Source organism: Apus apus, chromosome 11, assembly GCF_020740795.1.
Source record: "Apus apus isolate bApuApu2 chromosome 11, bApuApu2.pri.cur, whole genome shotgun sequence".
Taxonomy (NCBI): domain Eukaryota; kingdom Metazoa; phylum Chordata; class Aves; order Apodiformes; family Apodidae; genus Apus; species Apus apus.
In genome coordinates this window covers 18,564,964-18,584,428 of record NC_067292.1, presented here as the reverse complement: position 1 = coordinate 18,584,428, position 19,465 = coordinate 18,564,964, and the positions used below count along the sequence as shown (strand labels likewise).

Below are 19,465 nucleotides of genomic sequence, written 5' to 3'. Positions count from 1 at the left end.
CCAACACAGACTGACATTCCCTGTGCCTGGGATGGGGAAAAAGCCCCGTGTGATACCTCCTGCAAGGTGGACACACCAGCTTCCTGCTCAGGAACCAAGAGATGCAGCAGCAGCCTCACGCCCAGCAGAAACGGCTTTATTTTAGAACCTCGTTCTTTCATCCAAAACACCCATTTGCCCAAACCAAATCACAAGAGTCTCCCAAAAAAAACCATGGAGGCAGGATGGGGAAGGGTCTCCACGAAAACACAGCCTGGTCCAGGATGCTCCAGGAGAAGCAAGAGGCCTCCAGCTGGCAGGTGAAGAGCGAAGTGAGTGGTATGATGCAACCCTGGTGTAGTGAAATAGCCGGATAGTCGGATGCGCTTCTCGTCGGCCTGATTCACAACACCAGCTGCAGCAACAATACCAGGGCTGTCCAGTCCTGGGCTGCGGGCAGGGATGGCTCTGGGGCACAGCCAGAGCTGCCACGTTCTCCTGCAGGGCCTTCCCTCCCTCCCAGCCCACCCCCTGCTCCACCACAACCGTTAAATCCATCACGTGAACCCGAGCCGAGCGAGGCGGAGAAGGGCACGATGTGGAAGTTTGCCCGAGTGCTGCATTCTGACTTGAAGGAGGTCTTCAAGTGTCCTGCTTCCATCCCTGTGGAAAAGGGGACCTACCACCTGTGGCCCCACAGGCCATGCTGATGCAGGGGCTCTGCTGCTCATTATTGCATGGAGCAGGGCTTGGTCTCTCAGCACTGCAGGGAAGGAAGCCTGGGAAGAGAAGAGAGGGTTATTCAGGCCACTGCCCCCAACTTTACCAGATGAGGTCAAAGGGATCATCTCCCAGACAAAATTTCAACCCCTCCCAACCTCAGACCCAGACAGAAACAGGACAAAAATACAAGGACCTGAAAACTGGCAGCATTTGAACCCTGTTTCACCCCAGGGACACAGACCTGGAATTCCTAACATCCCCTGCTTTCCTCCAGGCTGCAAGGAAAACAGCTTCACTGAGAGGTTGGGGTTGATTGAGGTTGGGGAGACAAGTTTTGAGAGGGAAACAAAACAAAAAGATAATTAAATTAATTCTTTCTGAACACGATTCCTTCAGCTCCTGCAAGGAACAAGGTCCCAGTGCTGTCTCTGACCCACAGAGCAGTGGAAGGAGAACAAGGAACCACCTCATTTAGCATTTGTCTGGAAAAGAAAACAAAAAGTCAGGAGGGAGATGCAGAATCTGCAGTCAGTGAGGAAATGCCAGACAAGGAAGAGGAGGAGAAAAGTGTCTCCTGGGCTCTAGAGGCAGTGACCTGACTGGGTGACCAGCTGCGCCAAGCAGTGCAGGCAGAAATTGGTGGTGGTGGGATAAAAAACCCCACAAACACCAACAAAATGGAGTGAGAAGACAGGAGCCACCGAGGCAGCTCCACAGCTGTTTAGGAGGAGCCCTCGAGGTGCATTTCAGCAGGTGTGTTAAAATCTGACACCAGCTGGTTGCCTTCCATTAGCTCTTTCTAGTCTTCACCAGAAGTTAACCCCTGGGCAGAGCTTCAACTTATTTTTATCCTGACTGGAACAGGTACCACAGGGCAGAAATTCCCAAAGACTATTTCTAGATTCCCCTGCATCTCCCCCATAAATCCAGACCACATCAACTCAGACCTTGTTTGAAGCATCTCATCTACCTGGAGAACACTGCAGGGGATTAGTCCTGGACTAGGAAAAAGCAGTGGTCAGGGGTTGCCTGAGCACAGGTACAGACTCACCAGCCTCTGTCTATGAGGCAGCTGGATGCCAGGAGAGACTCTGGGACAGGGACCAAGTGCCAGCAGGAAAAACACAAGTTTATCCCTCAGGGCTGGATGTGGGGCAGCCCTGGTCCTCCAGGACTTGCCTGCAAAGTGTCACAGAAGGTGCCTTCTTCTGCCACTACTAACCTGTTCTCTAGGGGAAGGGGAGAATTTTCAGCTGAGCAGCATTCCCACAAAAACGTGCCAAAAATGTTGGTCACTCAGAAAGGTTTCCACACTCACCTGGTGACATTTTGTTAGGCAATCCAGTTCTGCCCCCCAAATAACTCTTCAGGAACTCACCAAAGCCCCTTTCCTTCCAGGGTGTTGTTGTCCAGGTCTCTCTCAGCCTTGTGAAGTGATTGTGAACCTGTGCTACCACCACTGGCTGCCAACACAGCCCCAGGCTCTGTGGTGGGAGCCCCAGTAGCCAGGTTGCCAGGACCATGGGGCTGCTCCCAGCCCAAAAGGCTGACCAGGAGGATGCTACAACATTTCTGGTGGACAAAGTCATTTGGAAATGGTCACCAAGTCAGTCAAATATCCCTCTGTGCCCTTAGACAGTGCAAAGTGAAGAGTAATTCCCACGTTGCAAAGGCTGAGCTCAGCCCCTACGTTTTGTTGCCTGGTCTGTGTCCAGAACCACACGTGTTCTCCCAACCCAGGGACACCAACAGTGTGAGGCCAGGAGAGCAGTGGTGCAGCAGGACCTGTGTGCACAGGGAGGAACAAGAGGAACCACCAACACTCCTCCCATTTCCTTTCAAGGACAGGCAGCTATAGGAAAGAGAAAAGCTCACAGGGTAACGTGCTCCCTGGGCTTTCACCCCCAGTTAATTGTAGCTCAAAGCATTTAAAGCTGATTGGTTTTAATGCCCCTCAGCTTTCCCCACAAACCCACAGTAATATCCACCCACACTTGGACTTCCTTGCTTCTGCTGGTGAACTCATTATGGGACCATTTGAGACCCAACGGGCTAAAAACCCATGTCATCCCCAAACTGATCTCTCCTCCCCAGATATCCCTGGTTTCCAATCCCAGCTGCTCCTGCAAAAGCTTCAGCAGAGCTCCAGGATTTGCAGGGCTGAGAAACCCACCCGAGAGGCTGAACCTGAAGCATAAATGAACCTCTGCAGCACCCAAGAGCTCATCTGCACCACACGAAACACCACACAGGACAACATGATGGGCTGACAGCCCTGTCACATCTGGGGTGCACCACAAACAGGTCTTCAACATCTAACATGAGGTCAAAAAAAACCCCAAACCCCAACATTTTCCACGCTGTCTGTCCAGCAAGCATCCAAGTTTTCTTTTCTGCTTCCTCTTCTGCTCTAAAATTGCACATTGGAACCTGATCTTTAAGGTCCCTTCCAACCTGAACCATTCTATAATGATTCTATGGCCCTTTAGCTAATGAAGAATTTTCTAAATCGAAACTGATTGAAAACAGGTAAAAACAGGAAAACCACCAAAAAAAAAAAAAAGGTGAAAATGAAAATGTCAAAAAAACAAATAAGAAATCAAAGACATTTATTTCCATCAACCAAAAACAACCAAACAAAACCACAAGCATACAGAATACAAACTGGTCCCACCCTCTGAGCTGCAGGAGCCCCAAGAGCAGAAGCTCCTCTGCTAGTTCATCAGGACCTCCATCTGCACCAGCCTGGCATTGGTGTCTCCTGATGTTCTGTAGGGGATCATTCCAGCAAACGTGATCAGAGCACGGGCCTGAGACCGGAGTTGCTAAAACACAGAAGAACAAAGGGGCAGTTAACTGCAGGATCCCACCCCCCTCCCCCATCCATGAAAGTAGGGTCAGACACACGAGGGAAACACCTTTTCAAACCAAGCTTTTTGTTCCTCTGAGCTGATCTCTGGAGAATCTCTCTCTGCAGTTGGGAGGAAACCCAACCATTTCCTTTGCCAACCATTCCAAGCATGTCGAGTTACCCTTTTGCTTACAACCCAGGATCCCATTTATCTCAAATGACCCAAGGAAAAGCATTTTCAACAACCTTGACATCTCTGCCCTTTTTCCAGGGCCACAGGATCCTTTCCCACCAGAAGGATCCCACTGAGATGCAGCACTAACATTCCCACAGCAGAAGCACGAGGAGCAAACCCACAGGCACCTGGAGGTCTCCAGCATCACCTCCAACACCCCAACATCACCTCCAACACCCCAACATCACCTCCAACACCCCAACATCCCTGAAATCCCTTCATTCCATAAGCCAAGGAGAGCAGAGACCTTCACCCCAAGTAACCAAGCCCCTTCCTGCACACCAGAAAGCTACTGAACAGTTGAAGGAATTCAGGAATAATTGGTTCCCTTTGCTAAAAACACTAGGAATTTAATAGGAAAAATCACTCCAGTAACTGGCCAGGAGAACTCAGAAAGCCTGAATATTTATGGAAAACTCTACAGGATGTTTTGCTTGCTCACAGTGTTTTTCTTCTTAAATATTACTCATCTCTAAATTACTGTCCTAGAGGGCCCCACTGTTCCAATCTCTCATCTACTGACTGCAGGGCAAGCTGGAGCACATGAAGAAGTGGCCCAAGCCCAGGGTGTGGCCAGGAGCAGTTACACACCAGGACAATCCCACCCCTTTCTGGGGAGATGTTCAAGCACTCAGTTATTCCATGGCAACAGGGGAGCTTTGGAAGTTGATAATGGAAGAACTGGAATGCTCATCTCTCTGTTTCAAGACACTAGTGCTTCAGTTGTGCAAAACACCTTCAGCTTTACACGCAGAGCAGGAGAGGAGGTTTTCTTCAGCACTGAGATCACAACCATGGAGTTTTCTGTTTCCATTACCCTGCCTGAGGGAAAGCTGAACCTGCCTACCAAGTCCAGTGGCCTGGCTGAAATAGAGAATCATGGAATGGTTTGGATTGGAAGAGACCTTAAAGATCATCTAGATCCAACCCCCTGCATGGGCAGGGACACCTCCCACCAGCCCAGGTTGCTCCAAGCCCCATCCAACCTGCCCTTCAACACTGCCAGGGATGGGGCAGCCACAGCTTCCCTGAGTCAGTGTCTAAATAGAGAGCTGAGCTCCCACCTTGTGCTGTTTTCCTGGCTGGCTGAGGGGGGATGAATACCTGGAGCTGGGAATGGCCTGGCCAGTGCTGCAGTGGGAGGCACCTTCCCTCCCTCTCTCTGGCAGCACAGCTCCAGTGGAAGCAGCAAAACAGACTGACCTGACTCCTGAAAGCTCCCTGGGCAGTTTCCCCAGCTGTGAAGTCAGCACCTGGTGAACACCAAGGCCCTGGTTGCTTAACAAGGTGGCCTGGAAATTAATTGTTCCCTTCCAGTCTGCTTCCCAACCTGTTACACAGCCAGGTCATGTTGTTATGTCTGACCTGCTGCTTGGCAGGGCAGGTCAAAACAGGTGGGAGATGATAAAAAATCAGCACATCAGGGTGTCTGACTCTTTGGAATTAAATACTAAGTGGAAAAAAACCTCTTGCTGTGACTAAGAAAGGTTTAGGAAAAGCCCCAGTTATTGTTCCCTTTACCTTTCTGGTAGCAATGATACCAAAGCTGCTCTATTTTTAAAAATCAAACCACCAGGACAGGTTGCTGTGCTTCAGGAAGGGGTTGGCAGAGGTTAAGAGCAGCCTGGAGGTCTAGATGTTCTCTTGGCCCTAATGGCTCCAGGAATGTCAGGGTCACTTGTGATTTAAAATAAGACCACAAATAATAATTAATAAAAGATAATTCCATTCCTTTCATGACCCTTGGGCTGCTCCAGAGAGCTGGCCAGGCCAGATGGGGCAGGGAGTGTGTGACATGGCTGTCATGCACTGGTGGCATCTGGGTCAGGGCTGTCACCCCTGCCATGGTTTCCAGCTCTGCACTCTGGGCTGGCTCTGATCTCTGCCTGAAATCTGACTAAATGGATCAAGCCAAGTGGGACAAGACTTGGTTCCCTCCTTCCCCAAACTAATTAATGTCTATACATTAAAAAAAATAAAGAATAAAACAGACTGAAAGCTCAGCTGAGGTCACTTCACTCTGAAGTGAACAAAAGGCACAAACCCCAGCTCTGACTCCAACACTGGTGAGTTCTAAATCAAGCCCATTTCATCTCTGAAGTGGGACAAGAGACATTTGGGCAGAGAGGGCTCAGGGGGCTCCCAGGGTGATGTTCCTCTCCATCCTGCCCTTGCTGCCAGGCACACACTGTGTGTTCCTGCCCAAGCTTCTCTTCTCCCTACAGCAGGTCCTGCTTTGGGTGCTCAGCAGAGCAGTGCTTGGCACCAGAGGGCAAATTCAAGAGGCAGGTGCTCCTGCTCTGGGGGAACTTGGTTCTCTCAGACCTACAAAATTCCACTGTATCTCATCCTTCCTCTGACCAACAGAGGGATTTGAATCTGTCTGCTCTGATGGATCTAGGAAAAAAACCAGGGACTTCAAAGACCTCTTCAAGAAAAGGTCATTTTGCAGCAGCAATACCTACTGGGCAATGTGCTGAGATGGGTAATGCTTCTGGAGGAGCCTGTTTTCCCCTAAAATGTGCCTCCCCCTGGAAAAAGGAAAAGCTGCCTTTCTCCCAGGGAGGTTTCTAAAGAGAGATTCTTGCCCAGCACAGCCTGCAGAAGCTGGTATCTGCTGGCTCTGCTCAGGTGAATCGGGACATCTGGCTGAAGAAACAACTCTCTTCTCACATCTGAAATGCCCTCATTTCTTCCCACCCCTGAAATCCCCCAAGGTGCTTCCCAGATAAGGAAACACAAGAGCTCCAGATTCCCTGCTCCTGAAGCCTAGGAGGAAGTTTTTCAGGGTAAGAAAAAAGGGCAACACAGGCTCGAGGTGTTTTTTTCTCTACCTTCCATGTCCCCATGCCTGGTATTCCTCTATGCATGCAGCTGGGAGCTATAGGCCTGGAGCTGTTTTTTCTCTCCAGCTCACCCTCCATTAGCAGATTGATGCTCCCTCCTGAGATCCCAGTCCTACAGCTCTTCTTGTCACCTCCCTGACTGCAGGGGCAGCAGGCACTTGTCCCCTCTGCTGGTTCAGCAAGAAACCCTGTGTCTCCAGCTCCACTGCTACCTTGCTGCCATGAGATCCCACCACAAGGCCAGAAGCTTCACTGACAGCCCTTGAAGACTGAGAAAAAGAAACTTGGAAGGGTCTTTAGCAAGGTACCTCATGGTCTGATCTCCATAGCTGTAAGAGCACGAGAGGGCAGAGCACATTCATGGAGCAGGATGTCATGGTGGCTTCTTTCTGCACCAACTCCTGCCAGCACAGCTGCTGACCCCCCAGTCACCCCAAACACCTCTGGTAGGCCATGGTCATGCCATTCAAACTGGGATGACACCTGCCAGCTTTACACCCCTATGAAGATGGTAAATGCTTCTTGCCAGGGCACAGACTGAAAGCACAACACCAAAGTAAAGGGCTCCCTCGGACAGCAGGAGCTCAGGCTGTTTGCTCAGTGCCAGCCCTGGGAACACACAGCAGCAGATGGCATCAGCCTGGGACTTCCCAGGTGCAGAATTTAAGGTGGGACAAACAACATCCTTCTCCACCATTGCCAACCTGGAGAAGCAGTGCAGCTGGGAAGCAGGTCCTGCAGGGCAGAGACCGACCCCCAGCACAAAAGCTTCATCATGACTTGAGCCTTTCATTTTCTAATGTCAGCTAAAAACTCTGGTCTTTTTACCAACATTGCAATTTCCAGATCCAAGCTGCTTCTGCAGATGACCAAAGCCTGGAATACTTGGCTGTGGTCCAAGTTGGTTTTCATTCTCCAAAGGAGTTGACATGTATTTCTTCATCTGTAAAACGGGATGAGTGGATTGGCCTTGGCTTCCAAGTACCTGTAGCAGCTTGAACTTAACCAGAGCTCCAAGACCAAACCAGGTGACAGCAAAGCTGAGAACCCTTCTGCTCAAGGCAACATGGGAGTGCCCACACACCTGGCTGTGCTCTGTCCTGAGACATACTGAAAACTCAGCAGGAAAACCCAGTGAGGATGATAACCTTACCGAGTCCCTGTCCTCCATCACCCGCTGGGGCCTGGCTGGAGTGGCTGGGCTGGTGCCTTTCATCCTCTTATACTGGGTGAACAAAATATTCATGGTTGCAAGCAGGACCTCAGATAAATTGTGTCTGATCTACACAAAGAAGGAAAAAAAATAAATAAATGTATAGATTTCAATGAAAAGCAGGTTGAGGGAGTCTTTAGCCTTGTTACGTGACATGAGAAAGCCAAGCAGTGGGAGCTGGGGTTGGTATTTACTCAACCAGCAGTCACACATTTCATGGTTGCCCCTGCTGAGATGGCACCACCTGGCAGAAACGTTCCCCAGAGTTGTGAGAGAGAGGCAGAAGAGCTGCACCTTCATGTCTGATAGCAGATAAAACCCAAGGCACCCCAATACAAAAACCTCCAAGGCACCCCAATACAAAAACCTCCAAGGCACCCCAATACAAAAACCTCCAAGGCACCCCAATACAAAAACCTCCAAGGCACCCCAATACAAAAACCTCCAAGGCACCCCAATACAAAAACCTCCAAGGCACCCCAATACAAATACTGATTAAAAGAGAAGTGTTAGAACCTTTCCAGAGCAATGACAACCTTCCATTGTGCTTCATCTACTACCACAGAAATCCATAAGTTCCTCTGATTTGGAGGGAAGGGAACACAACAAACCCCACAAATGCTCAGTGACCATTAAGAGCACAGAAGAACTAAGTCAGCAAGCACAGCAGAAACTTTTCAATAGCCCAGATTCTTGGTTCAAACTCAGTAAGTTCAGAGAGATTCAGATCTGCAGATGCCTTCTGCAAAACAGAGGCAGGATTTCTGGGGAGGGAATTCTAGTGCTACAAAGAGGAGAAAACATTGCAAGCCCAAGAGAATCTTGGTACAAATGCAAAGTAATCCCATCCTGTTGCACCATGAAAGATGGGATTACAAGGTTTTAAGATTCTTTTAGCAAAGATGATGATTTTGGAAGCTAAAAATCAAGAGACTTGACTTACTTCATCACTGAAATTCCGGAAGGCAGCAACTCTCTCCTCTACACAATCTTGGCTGAGGGGAACAAGCTTCAGGTGTTCAATGATCTTCAAAAAGACAAGGAAAGGTCAGGGTAGATAATCACCATTCTCTGTCCCATATACTAATAAAGTATGGTTTTGAAGTGTTAATGAAAATCTCACTGGAATGTATTCACCTCCTCACTTAGTTGAGGAGCAGGAATATTTTGACCAGTGTCTCCAAACCAGCTCCATAAAAGATCTTCCCGATTCTCAACAGGGGAAGAAACACATTTTTCAATTCCTATCACCTTCTATCTCATTAAATCTAATTCTTCAAGTGATGTTATTGGAAACACTCTGGGCTTTCAAGGGCATTAGGAAGGCTGCACTTCAAACACAACTCTTGAAACTCACATCAAAGGCTCTGTCGATGTGACCGGCGTGATACTCATCAAAAAACGTGATCAAGTCTAGCAGAAGGTAGAACGTGGAGTCCACAGATTTCTTTGCACTTATCCCCTGAGCTTTGTACCTGAAACAAATGGGTTTGCCATTTTATTGTGCAGAATGGGCAACCATTTCTGAAAGTGTCCTTGCAGTTCCTGGAAGTGGAGGCATCAAGCACAAGGACAGAAGGCAGCTCACAACGGGCAGCTTTAATTTTCCTTGACCAGGAGGCAGGAGATTCACAGGTTGTGGCTTTGAAACACTTTTTATTTCTAGTTTTCCATCAAATCCAGCATTTGGTTCTTTGTAAATGTTTACACTTCCCATATCCACAGGGACAGTGAGAGGACCCAGAGACCTGCAGGGCAGGGGCTGTACAAGCATTTCACTTGCTGGTTTACAGCAGAGCAGTCTCCAGCACAACTACCTGCTTCAGGCAAGATGATTTGAAAATGGATGAGATGTTTCTACATGCTGTCTCTAGCTGGGTGATGGACTGGAGGGTTGTCTGCTCTCACCCCAGACAGCACAAGGCCAGAAAGGAGCTCCCTCCCTCCATGTAAGAGTGGCCAAGTGCTGCTGCTGAGGAGAAAGCCAGAGCCTCTTGCCCTTTTCTGTTGGGTGTCTCCCCAAAAGCATCCCCAGAGCACCCAGGAGGGAGGCTGCAGCACCACCACAGCCCTCTCTGCAGAATGGGGTGTGAAGTCAAACCCCCTCTTCCCTTGAGCTGGCAAGAAGAATCAGAACCACTCTGGCTTTGCAGCTGCCCAGCAGCATTACTGCCCAGCAGCAGTCAGTGCTCTCACACAGATCCAAGCAAGCAGCAGAAAAAAAAGCCCCTTTCAGCTTTTGCTAGAGCTTAAACTCAAGCCATAGTTTTAATTCTCCTTCCTTCCTGTGTCTGCCACCAAGGGAGTCTCTCACCAAGTCAACATGGCAGCACAATTTCCACCCAGCCTGCAGCCTGGCTGGGGAAATGCTGCTGCTGGAGTCACTGCCAAATACCACTCGTCAAAAGAAGAAAGGCAAATCAAGACATTTCTGTGTTTGTCTTCCCAATTCCCAGGTGCCAGCAAGAGTGCCTGGTTTATTTTTATTCTCTCCCCTCCCAGAATGGTTGAGGGGAAAGCAGTAAGACCCTTCTCACAGGTACCCAGATTTTGCTCTAGTAAAATACAGGCATTGGCACCGTGACAAGATGCACCAAATGATGATGGTTTTAAAAGTCCCAAAGTTCTTTTGCAATTACAACCTTTCAGAAGCAGGCTATTCCTAACTTGTAGCTGCTAATGAATCCTGAGCACTGCTCTCTCTCAAGCACATGCCCTAAGTAGCACACCAACACCACAGGTGGCACTCCTTTTGATCATTTCCATCTCTCTCCTTCCCAAACATCACACTGCATTCTCCTTAAGGAACATGGTTTTAGCCATGTCCACTGGCTACACCAGCCACATCCACCCCTCAGCTTTTACATCTTCCCTTTTTACCTCTCAAAGCAGCAGTGAAATAAAGTTTTCAAACAGCTGCTGAACTCCCTGCTCTGCTGGTGCAGGTCAGAACCACTGGGTTTTGTGGTGCCCTCTCAATACTGTTCCAAAAGAGTTAATTGTGTGCAGTGATTCTGAAACTCTTATGATATTTTGCTTTAAAAATCACCTAAAACCATACAGTTTGTCCTATTTATTGCTCCTCAACAGTGTCTCCAGCTGCCAATCCTGCAGTTTCCTTTTCCTGCTTCACCTACAGATCAAGCTTCTTGCCTGACCTACCCCTGTGGATTATGTTTCAGCACTGCAAGCCAGCAGGAGAGGGGAAATTCTGACCTCCTCAACACATTGCAGTGGATGTCACAGCCCAGCCAGCAGAAACAAAGTCAGGAATTGCCAGTCAGGTCCAGTCCTGCCCCCCTGGTCTTACCTGTCAGCAATGGAATGGGCAATGTTCTTCAGGCGCTCCTTGTTGGACTGGGGAGTGCCGATCTGGGGAACCACGGGGCTGAGGAGCTTGTTCATCAGCTCCAACACTTTGTCAGGGTTCTGTTGGTATTCAAGTGACATGCAAACAAAAGGAGCATGATGGAACTTAGTGCTTTGATCTCACTGAAAAAGCAGAAAGGTCTCAGGCAGTGGTGCCTAACGTAAGCTCAGAGGTGCTTCCCTGCCATGAAGAGGGAAGATCATATTAGCCATGAGCAACATAATGCTGCTGGCTCATGTAGAACAGTATTTTACAGAATCTTTTACCCTAATTTTCCTCTGAAACAGTGGCTGTGGTGGTATCCACTTTCATTTGAAGTATATTTCAAGAGGAAACGGGAGTATTATTCAGTATAAAGCCTAAAGTATTTTAGATTTCAATTCGACATCTACGAAATGAGAAGGTAACTTCACTAGTCAGAGTAAGATCAGATGAGGGGCAACATCTTCAAAAGGTTGATCAAGAGCCAAGATGTCTTAAATCAGAAGGGACTGGAGTGCAATTCATCTGGGTTTGCTCCCTGAAACCCCCCTCTCTGTGCAGCCAATGGCTCTGCTTTGACAGCAGCAGAGATAACCTGCTTGCATATAGCCAATTCAAATCTCCAAGCTGAAATGAACCTCCTGATCACAGGGAGAATGGTTGGGGGGGGGTAGGGGGAAAGTGAACCAGGTAGATATTTAAGGCAGCAAATATAAGATATTTACCTTTGCAAGGTCATAGAGTTTGGCAGCTTCTTCAAACAATCCTTTATTTTCTGCTGCAGATGCCACTTTGTTAATAATGGGTTTTGTGTAACTTGTAAACTTGTCTATTACTCCAGGCTAAAGAGATGAGACAAAAACAAAAAGGGGAGAAATAAGAATGTTTCAAAACTCCTCAACATTCTGACAAGGCAATGAATATTTTACATGTTGGATTATGATTAGAATGGCCTGTGCATTTTCTGGGCAATGCACAAAATGGACCTGTTAAAAATAAAAAGAGTGAGAGAGACTTTCTCCAAACCAGAGTCAGAACCAAGACATCTTGTGCTTCCCAGTTCTTTCAAAATGAACCAGATAACAAGTCAAATTCAGCATTATTTTAATTGCTGATGACACATTGCAGAGGAGAAGAAAACACAAAAGACTTCAACATTTAATGTGCCAGGGTCTCCAGGGATGCTGTTTGTGTATGTTGGCAGGACAGCTTGCAAGTGAAATCCTACACAGATAAATGAAAGGGCAGCAGGAATTTTCAAAGAAATGATAGCCAGAAGTAGAATAAAACAGGAATATGGAAAAATAAAAAAGAGGATGTAAAGATAAGAACGTATCATCTGGAGTTTATTTTAAAACTAAGGTTGCTGGTCTCATCTCAGAGAAACACAAGAACACAGTTACATTTAAAAGGAATTGAGTAAAGCCAAGAAAACAGGATTCACCACTAATGGTATCATCTAAAAACAAAGAACTGTGAAATGAAAAAATATTGGTAAAGATTACCAAGGCTCCTTGCTCTCCTGTGTGCAATCTCACTGCTTTTAAACTGACTGAAGAACAACATATAAAAGAAAACCCTGCCAGAAAGAACTTTTTCCTTGACAGTAGCAATGATTGCAGCATGAGCCTTAACCTTAAAATTAAGACCTGCATGATTCTGGAGCCTGCTTTACACAGAAAGCTTCCCAAGTTCCTGCAGCAAGCAGAGAAACTTCAGGATCTAAAGTTTTCATCATTTCCTTGCACTCTTTTCAGGTGAAACTTTTAAGGTTTCCTTTATCTTCTGACCATGTTAACTTACACGTTACTTTTAGATGATTGCTTTTCCAGCACAAGGAAGATCCAGCACAACTAAATGGCTGCTCTTTGATCCAATATGGATCTCATCCATATGGAAAGGAAAGATGAGTGTGGCTGTGTGGGCTGAGAGCTCCCTTCATGACAAGAATGTTGAATGGGCTGCAATACCTTTCTCCTCTAAGGTGAATGAGGATAATGTCATATAGTTTTCACACACACACACACACACACATCTTAGTCAGCACAACAGCCTCACACCCACTTACAAGCAACCCATTTTTCCTCACTGCTTTTTCCTACCATGTACTAAATTCCATTTCCAACTGCAAAGGTGAAATTCTGACCTCACTGAAGTTACCTGATGCCATTTGTTTCTTTAGTGACATCAGTTGTTCACAAGGACAGACTTTGCCCTGCAGTTCCTGACCTGTCTTCTGTTAGGGCAGGTCACAGACTGTTCTCTCCTACTTGGAGAACTTGTATCTATTCAAACAAATAACTTGGCTAGTGAAAAATGAAGAAAAGCAAGACAACCTCATGACTGCTTTGGAAATCACACACGGTTTGTACTTTTTTATGTGAAATAGAAACAGAAATTGTCAACTCACCTTCCTACTACCATCGTTTTCCAGCTTTCCAAGAATCATATCAAACTATATCCACACAGATGTACCCGTAAGAAAAGAGGAAACAAGAAGAGAGAGGTGAATTGCACACATTTCACAACAAATTTACTATGTACAGTGATGGTTGAATGTAAAACTGTGATCGACATCAAAATGATTTGATATAAAAACAGGCAAGAATGTGATTAAGTATCTTAAACATAGGGTCATGTGAGTAAACAGCTGTTTAAGACTGTCTTGCCTAATAAAGATTTCAATGAAGACATGAATTTCAGTTTAAGGAGGGAAGACAAAACATGGCCCAACGTACCTCTCTGCTCTCAATTACTAGTTCACTAACGCAACGCAAGAACATGTTCTCCCCTTGGCTGTCCTTCTCATTCCTACAAAAGAGAGGGAAGGAGAGAGGTACTCCTCATTCTGAGGACTTAACAAGTAAGAATAACTAAGCAGCAAGAACGAGGAGAAAATCTCCTACCTGAGAAAGTAAAAATACTGCAGAGCTTCCCTCGGATCCGTGGATTCAAACTTGCGGGTGTAAAGCATCAGAAGCCGCACAAAATTGAGACGCCTGATGCCAGGGGGGTCACCAGCTTCGTGGCCTACTGCAATGTCAAACAACAGTGTCAGAGAGCCCAGTCCCAGGGAACACTGCTCACACCTTCATCTCGACCTGGTCAGAGCCATAACCCAGAGCTCTGACACAACTGAAGCAAGGAAGCATTTGAAGACTGTTCCGATCAACGCTGCTCGGTTGACGACCTAGACCTGGCAGTGTCTACAGGGTACTGGAAGGGCTCAGAATATATTCCTGTATTGTCAAGTAAACGTGCAGGACTTACACAGCTGTGCACTCTGCCCAGATGATTTCAGGAGTAATTTTAACTCAAACAGGACCAAGGCAACATGAACAGCATGGCAACGCAACCGCTCCGTCCGGAAGAGAAAAGCAATTGCAGCTTCAAACTGCGCTGTCAAGAACAATACTTGGAAGTAGAGGAAAGGCTGCTGGTTCACTGCAAAATGGGATTCCCCTGGGGAAAAAAAAACAAAACACAACACACACAGGGCATAAGTGAAAATTGCTTTTGCCACCAGAGATCACTGCCAATCACTTTTCATAGAATCATCCTGGGTGGAAGAGACCTTGAAGATCATCAAGTCCAACCACAACGTAACTCCCTCAACCATAACCTCATCTACCTGTTCAGTGCTTAAATCATGTCCCTAAGCACTGTATCTATATTTTTTAAAAACACTTCCATGGATGGTGATTCCACCACCTCCCTGGGCAGCCTGTTCCACTGTCCAACTACTCTCTGGGTAAAGAAATTCTTTCTAATATCCCCTGCTGCAGCTTCAGGCCATTTCCTCTCATCCTGTCATTATTCACTTGGGAGAAGAGCCCAGCTCCCACCTCCCTACAACCTCCTTTCAGGTAGTTGTAGAGAGCCATGAGGTCTCCCCTCAGCCTCCTCTTCTTCAAACTAAACAAGGCCAGTTCCCTCAACCTCTCCTCATAGGACTTATTCTCCAGACCTTTCACCAGCTTGGTAGCTCTACTTTTCTTTATCTTACCCAGTGCCAGGAGAAATAAACCCACTAGACAAAGCTGAACATCTCATCACTCATTCCACTGATGCCAAAGAAATCATAGAAAACCAGAGCATAAAGATGTAGCCAGGAAGTGAAAGAGAATACAGTTCCTCAAAGAAAGTTCCTTTGTTCTTTTCAGACAAGGAACCACCACCTCAGATAGACTGCAATAGCTCCTCTGAAGATCACAACTTTTTGTCTTCATTTAGACTTATTGGTACCAATAATGTTAAACCCTTGGATTTTCCTACTCAGTGACACCAATGGCAGCTTCATGTGTTTTCTTTTCCACACATTTTTATCTGGGTGTGAGTGAGGCTGTGGAGAATCAAATTCTGTGTGTTTTGAATAGTCCAAGTGACTTCATCTTGATGGTCTGGAAGATGATTATGGGGAAAGTTACTCTCCTGGGCCGTGGACAATGCCTAAAATGCTCTGAAGTGGAAGGAACTGGGATTTGGGTTCCCAGAAAATGACTTAAATAATAATTTAAGGGAAACAATGAACAACAGAAGTGCACAGAGAAAAGTCTTGGAAATACATGCCTACATTAGGTACAGACTGCTTTTCTGTTCTGTATTCCAAAAGCTGGGAGCTTTGCTAAAGGACCTTCACATATTTATGATGAGAGAAGGCAATCCATAAATGAGGATGGATAAAGAACATATCCCCAGATGAATACTCAGTCCCTGGGAACACAGGACTCATCCAATGTGTTTTATTGAAGTCTGCCATTACTCTAGGGAAGCCAGCTCTCCATACTTGGAAGCCACATCCCTGGCAGTGTTGAAGGGCAGGTTGGATGGGGCTTGGAGCAACCTGGGCTGGTGGGAGGTGTCCCTGCCCGTGCAGGGGGTTGGATCTAGATGATCTTTAAGGTCCCTTCCAACCCAAACCATTCCATGACTCTGTGAACTCCCCAAAGATGCCTGTCACTAGTGGAGAGCTATAAGGTTTTATGGGGAGGTCTGAGGTTTGGGTAAGAACAAGTGGAAGGTGCCCAAAGCAGAACCCAAATAACACATCTCTTCCTGGTTTCTTACCATAGTCCTCCAGCAGCTGCTTCTGGAACTGTGATAACGTCAGCCGGTCTTGTGGAGAACTGGCACTATTGTCATCAAAACACACTTGGTTCAGCTGAAAAACACACCCAAAAAGAGAAGCACAGACATTTCAGCTTCACCTTGCACAGGGGATACACTACTCTTTGTTCCATCTAAAGCCCCTCCCAATATTTGACCAACTGACTAGTCACATCAGGTCCATCCATTGCTGAGAAGCAAAGCTTCCATGCATTCAACCCAGGGGTCCTTTTGTGTCCACCCATCCCACCAAACTCTGCTGCTGGGACTCTGAATGCTCACTAAGCAATCATTAAAAGCAGTATTTTTAACCCAATCTTAACAAAGACATCATTCTACTCCCTCTTTCTGCTAAAGGAGAGAAATGGGTACTGACCACTATCTATCATGCCCCCAACCACAACCATAAGGACTACACAGCATCTTCTGCCAACTGACACCAATGTTGCAGCCATCATCCATCCAGAAAGGAAAACCCAAAGGATCCTCACTAACTAGCTAACACTAACAAGTAGCTACCACTACTTGCAAAAAACAGCTGACTAAGATCAGTGTCAAATGAAGGAGGTGACACCTTCCAAGAGAAGCATTCCCAAAGTAACATCTGATAGTGCAGAGGGTAACAGAGCAGCCCTGGGACTTGGGTCCCAGCTCTTTGCTATCTGCAAGGTCATCACATTCATCACGTTGACCCCCCCACACAAGAAGGACATGGAGCTGTTGGATTGAGTCCAGAGGAGCCATGGAGATGATGGGAGGGCTGGAGCAGCTCTGCTCTGGAGACAGGCTGGGAGAGTTGGGGTGCTCAGCCTGGAGAAGAGAAGGCTCCAGGGAGACCTTAGAGCACCTTCCAGTGCCTGAAGGGGCTCCAGGAAAGCTGGGGAGGGACTTGGGACAAGGGCAGGGAGGGAGAGGACAGGGGGAAGGGATGAAAACTGGAAGGGGGGAGATTTAGGTTGGATATGAGGAGGAAATTCTTTGCTGTGAGGGTGGTGAGAGCCTGGCCCAGGTTGCCCAGGGAAGCTGTGGCTGCCCCATCCCTGGCAGTGTTGAAGGGCAGGTTGGATGGGGCTTGGAGCAACCTGGGCTGGTGGGAGGTGCCCATGCAGGGGGCTGGATCTAGATGATCTTGAAGATCCCTTCCAACCCTTCTATGACTCCATGAAATACACCACCATTTTTTTCATTATTATTTTTTAAGAACAGGTCTAAAAAGAAAAAAAACCACCAAACACCAGCCCAATCCCACACTCACTTTTAACCAAAGATAATCTTCTGTTTTGTCAGCAACTTCACTCTGGTTATCAGTGATGTCACAACGACCAATGATGCAATAAACAGCCCTTTTGTAAGGGTCAGTGTTGTTCCTCAGAGCTCGTCTGTAGTGAAGACGCAGTTTGTTCTCTGTGGCTGGAGACAGCCTGAGGACCAAACAAAAGCTTGAGAAGACATGAACCTCATCTTTCCCTGTCTGAGGGGTACAAATCAGTGTCAACAGGGGCCAGCTCACAGGTGTGATGACAGAAAGCACTGGTTGATGTTTCCTGCACTTGTTTGCATCTGTAGGTAAAAACTGTGCCCAGGTGAATTTAAACATGTAACTAATGTTATGAAGGGAAACAAAAAGTCAGATCCTTTCTCTGGGGGTCAATTAATATGGCAGTAGATGAGATTATGTCTGACCCCATGGACCAGTACAGGTTGGGGGCTGACCTGCTGCAGAGCAGTGTAGGAGAAAGGGGCCTGGGGCTCCTGGTGGACAGGAGGATGACCATGACCAGCAATGTGCCCTTGTGGCCAAGAAGGCCAATGGCATCCTGGGGTGGATTAGAAAGGGGGTGGTTAGTAGATCAAGGGAGGTTCTCTTCCCCCTCTGTTTTGCCTTGGTGAGGCTGCATCTGGAATATTGTGTCCAATTCTGGGCCCCTCGGTTCAACAGGACAGGGAACTGCTTGAAAGAGTCCAGGGCAGAGCCACAAAGATGATGGAGGGAGTGGAACATCTCCCTGATGAGGAAAGGCTGAGGGAGCTGGGTCTCTTGAGCTTGGAGGAGACTGAGGGGTGACCTCATCAATGTTTACAAATATGTTAAGGGTGGTGTCAGGAGGACAGAGCCAGGCTTTGTTCAGTGATGTCCAGTGACAGGACAAGGGGCAGTGGGTGCAAACTGGAACAGAGGAAGTTCCACATAAACATCAGAAAAAACTTCTTTCCTGTGAGGGTGACAGAGCCCTGGGACAGGCTGCCCAGAGAGGTTGTGGAGTCTCCTTCTCTGCAGACATTCAAACCCCCCTGGACACGTTCCTGTGTGATGTGCTCTGGGTGACCCTGCTCTGGCAGGGGGGTTGGACTGGGTGGTCTTTCCAGGTCCCTTCCAATCCCTAAGATTCTGTGATTCTGTGACTCTATTTCATTATTTCAGAAAAAAATGCTCAAAAAGTGTTTGGAACCCTTTGAGTTAGCAACTAACAAGTGAGCAGGTCGTTGTACCATGGAGTCTTTTAGGAGAGATACTTTCACCTTCATCATGAAACTGTCCTAATGTTGCCATTCTATTTCTTGTACCTTCAGACAAATTAAAATATGCCAACTTCTGACATGTAATTTAGGTAGCTAATATATACACCAGGCAGCCATCAACACCAGAAGAGCTGAGCTGCTTAGATTTTGACCAAGGCACTGATTGCTTCACTAATTTCTTAATTACCTTCTGTCTTTACTGTGCATGTACTCCTGGAACCAGGTTTTAAACTCTCCCAGCTGGTGCTGTGCCCGTTTCACCACGTGCATGGCAGCACTCAGGTCTCCACAACGCATGCAGTAGTAAATCAGGGCCCAGACAGGATGTCCTTCCACCTCACCATCCTGAAAAGAAAGAAATAATTTAGCTTTTTTTAAAGAAAAACCAGCATATTTGAATTCGTTGTTCTTCATCGTTTCCCTCATTATTTCTGCCCTTATAGCCACATCTTGATTTTGGTACCAAAATTCTGTTTGTGTTCCAGAAGCCAGAGGTCCTGAGGCTTAAGTCCTGGGAAAGCTGCACACATCCTGGCAGCAGAGGATGGGGATGTCCTCTGCTTGCCCAGATTTTGAGGGAGGTTCTGACAATCCCAGCAAACATCCTCCTCACCCAGGATGTAGATTTGCATTAGACCAC

At 47.1% G+C, this 19,465-nt stretch overlaps 2 protein-coding genes across 5 annotated transcripts in view; one reads left to right on the top strand and one right to left on the bottom strand.

Moving 5' to 3' along the window:
* TMEM170A (transmembrane protein 170A) overlaps positions 1–19,465 on the top strand; it is a 44,772-nt gene that overhangs the window by 13,685 nt on the left and 11,622 nt on the right. The window lies entirely within an intron of this gene.
* Positions 3,295–19,465, bottom strand: part of NUP93 (nucleoporin 93) — an 80,077-nt gene continuing 63,906 nt past the window's right edge. For all 4 annotated transcript variants that reach the window (XM_051629218.1, XM_051629220.1, XM_051629221.1 and 1 more), the window contains 13 exons: positions 19,013–19,170; positions 17,561–17,726; positions 16,267–16,360; positions 14,470–14,661; positions 14,106–14,232; positions 13,938–14,010; positions 13,610–13,654; positions 11,925–12,041; positions 11,158–11,276; positions 9,205–9,322; positions 8,791–8,874; positions 7,788–7,916; positions 3,295–3,527 (listed from right to left, as the gene is read on the bottom strand). In XM_051629218.1, the coding sequence (XP_051485178.1) occupies positions 3,417–3,527; positions 7,788–7,916; positions 8,791–8,874; positions 9,205–9,322; positions 11,158–11,276; positions 11,925–12,041; positions 13,610–13,654; positions 13,938–14,010; positions 14,106–14,232; positions 14,470–14,661; positions 16,267–16,360; positions 17,561–17,726; positions 19,013–19,170 (1,533 nt within the window). In that variant the 3' untranslated portion in view covers positions 3,295–3,416. The remainder of the gene's footprint in view (positions 3,528–7,787; positions 7,917–8,790; positions 8,875–9,204; positions 9,323–11,157; positions 11,277–11,924; positions 12,042–13,609; positions 13,655–13,937; positions 14,011–14,105; positions 14,233–14,469; positions 14,662–16,266; positions 16,361–17,560; positions 17,727–19,012; positions 19,171–19,465) is intronic.